At 42.0% G+C, this 12,305-nt stretch overlaps 1 protein-coding gene across 3 annotated transcripts in view; it reads left to right on the top strand.

The window, feature by feature from the left end:
- The first annotated feature begins 2,839 nt into the window (after positions 1-2,839).
- LOC148012128 (Tetratricopeptide repeat (TPR)-like superfamily protein) overlaps positions 2,840-12,305 on the top strand; it is a 44,930-nt gene continuing 35,464 nt past the window's right edge. The window contains exons 1-2 of one of the 3 annotated variants that reach the window (XM_087668867.1): positions 2,840-3,007; positions 3,129-3,525. In XM_087668867.1, coding sequence (XP_087524993.1) covers positions 2,976-3,007; positions 3,129-3,525 — 429 coding nt within the window. In that variant the 5' untranslated portion in view covers positions 2,840-2,975. Of the gene's footprint in view, positions 3,008-3,128; positions 3,526-12,305 lie in introns of those variants that run through there. The other 2 variants (XM_087668868.1, XM_087668869.1) reach the window with 2 other exon arrangements.

Below are 12,305 nucleotides of genomic sequence, written 5' to 3'. Positions count from 1 at the left end.
ATACATAACACACACACGCACGCACGCACGCACGCACGCACGCACGCACGCACGCACGCACACACACACACACACACACACACACACACACACACACACACACACACACACACACACACACACACACACACACACACACACACACACACACACACACCTATTTATTTATTATTATATACATGTATGCTATACATCTTTTGATTAATAATCGATCAACATACTAATAGTTACTAATTAATAGGTAATTAATTATGTAAATGTATTAATAACTATAGTCAATACATATATTATTGAAATAATATACAATTATATTATATGTATATATATATATATATATACATATATATATATATATATATATATATATATATATATATATATATATATATATATATATATATACATGTGTGTGTGTGTGTGTAATACATAAATACTTGTGCATAACACAAAAGCCTTGGAGTCTCTCACAGTTGCTTTCTTTGTGACTCAACCACCCATGAGCCCTCTTGCTACATGAAATGTGCATTAGGATGTAAAGTGCCCTAACTGTTATTGACACATGTGCTTTGAACCCTGATAGAAAGTACTAGGAGAACATTGGTGTAGAGCACCATGAGAATATCTCTTATGTCCAAAACTAGGAGCATAGACATGCACTTTGGACATTGTCCAAACCTTGCACAAATTGCACCATGACTCGAAATGAGCAACCACATTTCTTTAGAGTCTTTTCTATTCATATCTTTCTACATCTGTGGAGCTTTTTGCTACCTTGATGGCATAAATACTTGGCAACAATGAACTATGACGATTGTGGCATATGTTTAGTAGAGCATTTGAGTGTTGGAAGATAGAACAAAAGATGTGTTGGAAAATATACAAATGATGTATGATATATATAGCTAATCTAGCTCTAGATCCGTGTTTGTTAACATGAAGAACAATTTGTATCTTATGCACTATCATGATCTCTGGCATTAACCCACTAGATCAGTTCGATCGGTGGTATAGAGCTTTCTCATCTCCGCATTTGCCACCACTTGGTTCCCAAGATACAAATCTATAGTGCACATGGATGATGCCTTGCTCAATCCATTACACCCATAAGCATCAAATGCCTTCACATGAGCAATAGGGATCCCATGTGGCATTTAATGACTAAATAAATATTGCTCTCTTAGGCGTTGAATTGTTGCACTCAACCCATGATGAGATGCCTTGCTCTTAGCATTCATGTGGAAGACTCCACAATCCTTGGGTGCCCCCTTAATCTCAAGCATATGTGTGGCAATCCATTTGGCTATTGAGCTACAGATAACCCATCACTCATCCTCCTTCACTTCTTTAAGTCTAAACATGTGCTTTGGGCATATCTAGTGTAATAGGCTTGGACCCAGTGAAATTTGACTCCATGAAAGGGTAACTCATTTTTGTTGAAGATAAATAGTGCTTTCAGATGTATACAAATGGGTTTGGCATACAATGCTATGGTATTTTGATCCCATCATTTTCATCCCCTCAAATAGTGTGCCCTTGCTACTAATGGACATATAATTTGAAGATGTCTCATCCAAACCATCACCCAAGTGTCCATGTACAAAAATCTAAAGAACAATGATAATCCATAATAATCAAACCATGCATATAGCTATTGTATATTATTTTGCTTCGGTGACCAATCATGCAGGTGAACATATTGGTATATCACACTTAATGTTGCATAATCTATTGGTTCTCAAGCCAACATTAGGACCACGGGCTATTAACAGTGAAAAGGCTAGTATAACTTTGAATACCCAAAACCATACTTGTTGTGTGGTTGCATTGATATAAGCCACTTGTGACTTCATAGACGAGTGGTGCATTGGCCATAATGCCTAGATTGTAGTTGGAGTGTTCACAAGATGTGGCTTTAGTGCCACCCATTGGCCATAATGCAAGATGCATTTGATTGCCAGCTATGTACATTAATAAAACATTGAATAGGGGACATGAACCACACAACATAGCAAACTCTCATCCTTCTAGTGATGAGCTTGGATTGCATAGTTGATTCAAGTTGACAGGCATGGCTCTCTAATCCCACATGATGCTCCTTGCAGATTTATTGCCACTAAATAGTAGATCCAAGTGCAATGTATGTTTTTGATCCGACATGTTGCACCACCCAATATGCTCAATTAGGAACGATGAGCTCTTAGCGAGGTGAATGAAGCGAAAACACCAAAAAGACAAATTTACCACATATGAGAAACTAGGACCTTAAGTTTTGGCTTATTTGTTTAACTTGGGTTAGTTCATGTTGTGCCCATGTTAATATGCATGTGCTTTAAATTAAGTTGAGAGGATATTGAACTTCGAAAATTCAAAAATTAAGTCATTTAATCATGCACCATATAATGTCCATATTAAATGCAACTAGGCTACTAGCTATGTTGACACGCATTTCAATCACATGGGTTACTTCTTTTGCTTATGCTACTTTGATATGTGTGGACGGTTAGATTCCATCTTGAGATGAGTGCAAGCCCCTTGACCGTTGATTCCATCACTTTAGGAGGTAGATCTTCATGCAATATAGTGACGAGGGGGTTCAAGGGAGTTTTCCCAAGTACCTCTATTTTTTGAAGTACTATCACAACCGTGACAACTTCCAAGTCCCTTGATGTGCGCTCCAGAGCCCTAGTCATAGTGTCACATACCTAGGTCGTTAACCACCACAACTAGAGCAAGCATTTTCTACCTCCGCGTGACCAGACTCAACCTAAATTATGTGATGTTATTTTACTTTCAATTTGCATTTGGCAAGCCCTTCTCTCAGAATGCCAAGTTATTATATAGTCGCCTAGATATTAGTCAGCTTATCTGTTCGTCGAGAGGCGGGACTCTCTCTCTCTCTCTCTCTCTCTCTCTGTGGGTGGTATGTGGATGTTTTAGTTGAATACAAGCGACGAACATAACCTCGAATTACAATCATGACTCGCTTCAGCTTGCTGCACAACCTCAAGTAACGTCACTGCCCTGCATTTTCAGCTGACGTGATGCATTTATCTCATTCAGTATATCTCCTGTTGTTTTCTCACTTGCCCTGCAATTTCAGCTGATGTGTTGCATTTTATCTTACTCAGCTTTTCCTCCTCCATTCTCCATCCAGAGCAAGACCTTGCAACCAAGGCCCCTGTTCCACATCAATTCCCAGCACACAGCTCTCATAGAAGCTGCCCATGGATGATGGTAGCTGTGAAAGAAACCCCACAGGCTGAGCTTAAACCATCTTCCACCACTGGCAGCCCTTCGTCGGCAGCCATGCAGATGTTGAAGAAGGCATCCAGGGCGCAGAGATGGAGAAAGCCCAATACAGAAGACCAATCGGAATGGGCCACGATAATAGGTGATATGAAGGAGCTTGGCTCTCCTGTACCGGTCCTTCGATCATACAGAAAAGCAGGAAAATTGTCTAAGGAGACTGTGGTTGGTACCCTCATGGAGTTGAAGAAGCTTAAAGAGTGGCAATTTGTTGCTGAGGTAAGCGCCTCCTGTATATATGTCTTCCTGGGGATGTTGTGAGAGTCATTGGCTCTGTCCAACATGAACTATGTTTGTAATGGTGTTGATTTTTCTTATAGTTACGTTTTTATATTGTTCTCTTGATGCTTTGGTACACTACTACGAGGGTTCGAGTTCTCATGCAAGCTTCTTAGTAGACAAAGACATATGCTTTGATGGTTATTGACAATTCCACTCCACAGTTCTTCTATGCGAGCATAGGATCTGGGTGTGTTTTTTGGTGGTAATGTATGTGTTCAGGTAAATGATAGAGCTCATGTATCTTTCAGCTCTAGATTGCACTAACTGAGGCACCTAGGGCCGACAGTTGAAGAACCAGTGAGGAGCAGGAGCAATGTCCTTTCACATCAATTCAGTGTCAAAGTGTTTATCCTCAGTGACCTAGATGGTTAAGGTGGAAGGCTACAGCTGTGAGTAGAAGAGCCTCTCCATCTCCTTGGCAGGTTGCATTGGTGGTACATGCATCCTCTGAACTGTGGGATTAAAGCCTGTTTGGGCTTGGCTCTTTCCTAAGGTCCGATTGTGGGATACAGCTGAAAAGCAAACACCCAGCTGTAGTTGCTACAAGATGCTGGTAGAAGCCAAAGATTTCTCATTAGATTTTGTAAGAGAGCCCATAATTCTAATCAAAACTTAAATGAGCCTGTTATTTCTTTTGAACAACTTCCAGAAGTGCTTGGTTGGCAAGAGGCTGAAAGACCATTCTCTTTTAAGAAAAATACTCACAAGAACCAAAGTATCATGTTTTGTCAAATGGATGCTCTACTGATAGGTTTATAAGCAGTTGGGTTGTTATTTCTTGTGCAAAAAATGAGTAGTCTCAAGAAATTATATCTTGCAATTCTTTGCAAATATGTTGGGTCACTCATTTTCAGTAAGGAAGAAAGAAAGAGAGTATTTTCTGCACTTAGGTGGTAGGATCAATAGGAAGAAATGAAGAGATCATTAATTGAAATTATCCTATTGCAATTAACCATTAAAGATTCAAGTGACAAGCTAGAAAAGTTAGGAACACATACATACACATGTACGCACACAGGTGTGCATGCATGCGTCCATGGTTGCATGTTGCATCTCAGCCTGATTATGCATTACTGATTAGGATAGCAAACTTCTGTGTTTTGCAGCCTGCACTATTGCCCATGTTTTAGCCAGCCCTCAAGGCCTCTATTGCTGTCATTTTGATAGTCAGCTCATCGCCAAGTGCATGCAGTCCGCTGGATGAAGTTTGGTCTGCAGTTCAGGTTTTAGCCAGCCCTCAAGGCCTCTATTGCTGTCATTTTGGCAGTCAGCACATCACCAAGTGTGTGCAGTCTGTGGGATTGGTCTGCAGTTTTTGTGAAAGTTCCCACTAGAGCCTTTGCCATCATTGTTGCCACTGCTGTGTTTTGGATCAGCCCCCCCTTTTTTGCATCATATGTGTGATTGTGCGATCCAATCGCCACTCGTGTGGAGTCCCAAGCAAGTCCAAATATGTAGCAGTTCTCGAGCTTGAGTCTGAGCATTTGGGCTGTGTTTTTTTGGTGGGTTGGTTGGTGAGAATAGATATGATTTGCAGCCTCTCAAGTAACTGCACTTGTGGGAAAAATGAAAAGAGATGGTTCGATCCAACACATCACAAAACAAACAAGCTAACTCAATCACTTAAGGGTATTGGTGACGAGGGAAAGGGTGATGAAGTAGTAAGGTGGTGAAGAACCACCGATGGAGACAACTCAAGATTCACTTAGGGGTGCTTTACACAATGAGATGCATTGTAGTGTGCTACATGATGAGAATGCATATGCAATAGGTGCCACTTGGACAAGGTCCCCGTGGGGAAATTGTTCATTTGCCCAACCACCCTTTACAAAGATGATGAAATCATGCAATGTAAAGGAGAATGTACAATCTAGGGGGGTAGGGGGAGGGAGACCGATGCCAAAGATGCATCGAAACCTATAGAATACCATGAAAGGGTAGGAATCCCCTCTCAATCCTAGATGTTGATGTTGAAAGAGGAAGAGGAGCCTGATGTCGGTCTTCGTATGGTGTAGAGAACCATGATGAGAGATGAAGATGAGCATGAAGCACTTCAACTGGAAGAGCAAGGTAGAAGGCACTTCCATGAGAACCATGAAAGAAATGGTGCATATCCCATGTCTCCAATCTAGGAGGGACTGGTGCAAACCTGCATGTTAGCATTACACTAAAAGACAAAAACCCTGCTAGAGAGATAAGAATGTTGTGTGAAGCAGAGGTTAGTAATAGTGAGATTATTCAAATCAAAACAAAACAAAAAAGTAAAGCTAAATGAAATATATTCAATGAGTGTGTGTGTGTATGAGTGAATGTAAGAGAAGACCAAAGAAAGAAAGACCAAGGATGTGGCCACCATCATGTATGCCTAACAACAAGTTGCAACCAATGAAATGTTTGATGAGGTGGAGAAGTGGTCCTAGAAGGAGGTGAAGAGGATGACCTAGAAATGGATGCAAAGAGTGCAATGGCTGAGGAGCTAGCAAACCGATAAGCTATTCCGCTAGGAGGAGATATAGGCTCTTGAGGTTGTTGACGTATCACATGTCCAATGGCCATTGGGGTAGAGTAGATGGGGCAATAGCGTGAAGTGTAGCTCCATTGGATTTTCTAGCAGGAGTGGAGGCAGTTGGAATTGTTTGTTGAAGTTTCTTAGGAGAAAGACCTTGGGCCTTGGTATGTATGACACTCCTTGTCCACATGGACCAATCTCTGGCAAGGTGCAAAACCTATTTTTCTAAGGGAGTTGCTACTAGATGGGTATTGTTTCTTTTGTTCCATGTGAGGAAGGGGTGTCATCCTTGTTTTGGCTTGTCTTCGCATCTTGTGAGTTCTTGACACCTCCAGTTTTCCCTTTCAAAGAAAAAGCAATCAGACCCCTCTTTGAATAAGAGTATGTGGATGACTTCTTGTGGACTTGATCATGGAGCCTTGCATAATGCAAGAATTGAGACTTGAACTAATAGAATTGGGGCAGTGAGATAATGCAGTCAATGAAGTGGAAGTTTTTTCAGGCAACTTATTTAAAAAGAATGTAGCTTGATCATTGTTTGACTTCGGTGAGCTGGTAAAAGCAAACTCGACGAGTAACAACCTATATTCAGTTAACTTGATTTTCAAATCATTCCCTTTCTCAATGGAAAACTAGTGAAGCTCAAATTTGAGATTGATATGCTGAGTGCGATCTTGTGCCGCATAGTAGCCAATGAGATGACTTCAATGCTTAGATGTGAGGGGGAAATATTGTAACTGAGAGTGAAACGCAAGAAGCAACCTGCGTACAAGCTTAACATTGGCTGTGGAATTGCGAGCTCTCCATTGACAGGTGTGCTCAAGGTGAGACTCAAGATCAACTAGTATGTCCCAAAGTCCCTAAGATTTAGGCACTTGTTACATGAAGTTCAACCAAGTGGTGAAATTTGACTTATTGAAACAAGTCTCTCTGTGAAGGCATTCTTGGCCATAGCAACAATAGTGGTAGTGATGTAGGATGGGAAAGGTGGATAGGGTGATAGGGTGGGGGAGTGGTGTGCACTTTAGAATTAATCCCAGAGTGCCCACCATACATTTGGGATGTGTGCACTGTGGATCCAAATTTGGGCATGGATTGACTAAGCATGGGCATGGTGACTACATGAGTGGCCCATGGTGGAGAGAGAGTTACATGTGGAGTAGAAGATGAAAATCCTTGTGTAGGAGTGACCCATGGAGTGTGTGACAATGCACCCATAGGCAAAGAATAGAAATCCCTACGTTTGGAAGGTCAAGGAATAGGGAGGGGAGTGACCGCGAGTAGTGAGCAGGATGCCCATCATAGCCGTCCCAAGGCGAAAAGAAGTGCTCACTTGTGGGTTTGTGGAAGGCACATTAAAGGGTGGCATTCCCCCTAATGATGTACTATGGTGCAAAGAGTGAAGTGAGGGTAGGTAGAACCTGGTGTGGAGAAAGAGAAAGTGCTAGGAGTGGAGATGGAGGATCCAAATCCTAGTGTGCTGGATGTGGACATGAAGTGCAAATGGAGGTTTTGGAATGAAGAAGAGAGGAAATTGAGGTGTGGATTAGAAGAGGGTGGGATGGGAGGGATTTGAGAAGATTGGTTTACGCTCGAAGGAAATAGAAGATGTAGATATACTTGATGAAGGATGTCTGCTTTGAGAGTCCCTCTATTGAAGTTTACCTATTGAAAATCATTTGGATCTTGCACACCAAAAGGAGAAATAGGAGGGGGTTTTGATTCATATGATTGAAAGGGGCTGTATGAATGTGATAGTGGGCGGGTTGAGATGAAGAAGATGGGTTGTTAGCTGTCCCAAATGTTGTATGTCCTCCATGATTGTAGAGGGGATCAATCTCACCAACCAGTTCGGATGTAGTTGCAATGCTAGTAGGAGGGGTGTAAACTTGACTATATGTGATGCACAAGTACTCTTCAAGCTCCTCTCTTGTGAGATTGAAATCTAAAATACAAGAAGAAAAAGAAGGTGAAGGTGAAGGTGGGTCGTTGTCTTTCTCTCCAAGTCCATAATACCTCCTCTGGACATCAAATGATGGAGAAGCCTAATAAGAGATCGTGGAATTCGAGAAGAAGGTGTTTGAGACATTATGAATCAATTACATGTTATGCATGTACCTCACATAAAACCAAGCCTCTACAATATCCATAAGATACTCTTTACAAGAGCATCGGCTTTGATACTATGTGAAGATATGGCGGGGTTTGCACTGAGGAAATAGAGAAAGTATGACCATGATTGAAACACAGACTTAGATAGTGACGTGCAAAACTCAAACCCTAAACACAAAATGCAAAATGCAAGGAGATAAGAGAGAGAACTTTGAAGTGAATGAATGAATGCTATAAATGAAGGGAAGGATGTATAAGGTGCTCAAGGGCAGAACTGCCCAATAGCCGGTGGCTCTTGTGGAAGTGAGCAGAGGGAGGTATTGATGTGTATCGTTCACTCCGAGTGCAATAACCACTAGTTGAAGCAAATGACCGACAAAGAAAAGTGCTGAAAACACAAAAATAAAAAGATGAAGATGATGGTCGCTGATCACCGGCAACAACAGGAGGCTATACGATAGTGTAGACCATATAGCAATAGTCTCGTTCTTGTGAGCCTTAGTTTGAGTCATACAAGGAGTTTAGGAGTTCTGACTTGCCTATCACTTGTTTTGATGGAGAAGGTAGATCATTCTAAAGCACTCAATTTATTGCCTTTCAATGCATTTTGTTGAGAAATGACAAATGATGTATGCTCTAGGAAGAGATGTCCTGAATCCCACATGTATGAGGAGAGTGGAGAAATGCCAGAGACTATGTAATGATGTACTTGGTTCACTTTTCAATGCAATGTCCTATTACTTTTTGTCATTCAATCAAGTGTCTGTGTCATTGTCAAATACACAAGATTGTGTTTATGAGTCCGAGTCTCAATCTTGAAACCTAATTCACTTGTGTGACAGTTGATCTTATATGTGTCTGTGCCTACATGAATCCTATCTATATCTTCTATCCTCCATAGCTTATGCCATGCTCTAGATCCACATCTTGTGACATGGTATTAGAGCTTAGTTGAGCATGGCCCAGCTTAATCTAGCTCTCCTCTCTGCTCTCTTGAGCTTTCTTAACTTCAGTCCGACTCAATGCTAGCTTATGACCTCATTTTCACGTCTACCTTCATTCCAGTTTTCATGGCTGCCATAGCCAAAGCTTAAAAGCTTGATATTTTCACAATTTCTTCTCACTGAAGCTATCAACAGTGATTTTAATCATTGAGCTACACTCTTTGGAGCTCACTACAGATTTGGAAGTGCTTGAGTAAGCTTAGAAGTCATCCATGAAGATTCAAGAGAAGACCAAGACTCTATACCCATTTCATCTCAAGCTTTCTTTTCACTTCATTTTCACACCTCTCTTAGCTCAAGGATGTTCCTGCAATTCAGATTTGGTGATTTACTCAATTTTCAGCAAGTTCTTTTCCACATCAAATCACAAAGAAGGGGAGAAATCACCAGCAACATCAAAGTCAACATAAAGATCTTCAAATCTTCAAGCATAGTATCGATACTCAACTAGTGTTATTTGGCACTAATCTACTTGTGTTCTTGGGCAACTTACTTTCTAGTATTATGTCAGCTATTTGAAGCTGATCAACATGGCAGAACTTGAGCAAATAGCCAAGTTCAATGGAGAAGGCTTTCATGCCTGGAAGGAGAAGACCATGTACCACCTTATGCGGAAGGACTTGTGGGATCTATTTGAGGATGATGCAAGAGATGTAGATAGCAATAAGGAAGATGATGAAGACAGGGACGATTAGCTCAAGACAAAAGAGTGGAAAAAGATGAACAACAAGGTGCTAGGCATCATTGCCTGGGGACTACCTGACTATGTATTGCACCATATCTCTGGCATTAGAGATGCTAAAAAGGCTTGGTATAAGCTTGACAGGATCTTTGTGTTAGAGATGTCATTCCCTAGACAGTGTAGTAGGTAGGACGCGTTATCGCCATGTTAGCAGGGCACGTCAGCAGTCAGTGTAGGTGCCACATGGCAGCTTGCAGTTGGACAGTTCATGTTGTGCAGTCGGATAGATTTATGCTAGTCGATTTGGTCATTTTTGGCCTTTTCTTTTTTGCTATTTATAGCAGTCCTTCAGCACATTGTGATCACTTGTATCTGACACAGATAGTTTATTGGTGATAGATAGCACGCGGACCAAAAGAGATCGAGGTCCTTAAGGCGGAGACATACGCAAATATTCTCCCTGCACCCGTATATATTTCTGTATTCCTATATAGCATTCTCCACTGTAGATTTTCTGTGTTTTACTGTCTCCTCTCTCTCTCTCTCTCTCTCTTTCTCTCTCTCCTCTCTGTGTTCACTCTCTTAGACTTGGTCCTACACTTCTGCATCGTTGCACTCTGACATGGTATCAGAGCAGTGAAATTGGACTGAATGAGTCAAGAACCTACCTGAAGAGGAGATTTTAGCGTGGCACAAGGTTGCGTTTTCAGCATTCGAGGGAGAGCGAGAGGTTTGCGCATTGGAACAAGGCTGAAGGGAGCGTGGATGTGTGGGAAAGGAGTGCAATTGGTGAATTTGCTGCAGGTTGTTGCTGTTTGAAGGGGTGGAAGGCTGTGTTTTAGGCCTTCCATTGCTGATTTTACATTTTCATCGCCTCTGGCGGCTGAAGAAGGTTTGGGAAGCGGAGGAAAGAGCCCTAGTAGATTGCATCTTCACAATTAGAGGGGGCTGCTTTTGCGTTTGTGCAGGCATTGCAGGTGAAATTGTCTACAGAGACCGACTTGGAGTTCGAGGTGATCATGGACCGGAAGGTGCCTTTCCTCTTGGCTCTTCCATCGGATCAAAAGCTTGATGGTGACAATTACCACATCTGGCGCGTGATGATGTTGGCCATTTTGGAGTCTTTAGTGGTTGCTTTTGCGTTTGTGCAGGCATTGCAGGTGAAAATGTCTATAGAGACCGACTTGGAGTTCTAGGCAATCATGGTCCGGAAGGTGCCTGTCCTCTTGACTCTTCCATCGGATTAGAAGCTTGATGGTGACAATTACCGCATCTGATGCATGATGATGTTGGCCATTTTGGAATCTTATGATTTGGCGGAGCTTGTGATGGAGAAGATTAATCGGCCCTTGGTGAGAGATGAGTCCAAACTCTCTTTAAATGCTCGTGCGGAGTTGACCAAGGCCCAGTCTCACTGGGACAAACTGAATGCCAGGATTCGTTCTTTTTTTTTTGTCTTGTATTATAGCTGTAATAGCTCACATTGAGCACTTGACGGTGGCCTCGAGATATATGGCTGGAGCTTGACCAGATGTATAACCGGGTGACCCTGATGAAGAGGGTTTCTTTGGAGATGCAGATGCGGACCTTGTCCACGAATAAGTCTTCTTCGCTTTGGGAACACCTCAACAAGTTTCAGCAGCTTCGGATGCAGGTTCAAAATGCTGGGAAGCCTATTTCCTCCAAAGACATGGCGATCGCTTTATTGTCCTAGTTGCTGCCAAGATTTGGTACTTTTTATTCTACTCTTATTGCATCAGGGCGGGAGTTGACTCTTCAATGGAAAGAGCTGGTTTCTATGGTCTTGGAACAAGAGGAACAATTGAAGGGATAGAATGCTTTCGAATCGGACGCATTGGTTGGTCAAGCCTCTCAAAAGAAGGGAAAGGACCAAAAGAAGAAGGAGGAGACAACAAATCCAAGAAGGACAAGGAGAAAGAATCGACATGCCATATTTGGGGTAAGACTGGTCATTGGAAGAAGGGTTGTCTCGACAAGGACAAAAAGGACCCGAAGGATTTTGAAGCGGTGGTTGCACCCTCATCAGCTGCTTTTATACACTTAGTGGTGGACAATGGTGCCTCATAGCACATGACTCCTCTCATTGGTGTTGCCCATTTGCGACCTTTGCGTGGGCAGTTTCTCATTGGAGACAACTCTTCTGTGTCTATTGTTGCATGGGGTGAGATGTAATTGATTCTAGATGGATGCGGTGGAACCCACACTTCCGAGGTGTTGCATGTGCCAGGTTAGGGTATCATTTACTTTCGGTCCATAAGATTTGTTCTCTTGGCCTCTTGGTGGAGTTTGACAGTGATGTTGTTCGAGTTCTTGATTGTGGATCGAGAAAGATTTTCTCTTCAGGGTATGAGGAGAACAGTATTTGCAAGTTGAAGTCTTCCACAGCTCT

Source organism: Lygodium microphyllum, chromosome 27 (assembly GCF_053477565.2).
Source record: "Lygodium microphyllum isolate KBCC chromosome 27, Lygodium_microphyllum_v1.1.10, whole genome shotgun sequence".
Classification (NCBI taxonomy): Eukaryota; Viridiplantae; Streptophyta; class Polypodiopsida; order Schizaeales; family Lygodiaceae; genus Lygodium; species Lygodium microphyllum.
The sequence above is the reverse complement of the archived record's forward strand: the minus strand, read 5'-3'. Positions and strand labels throughout refer to the sequence as shown.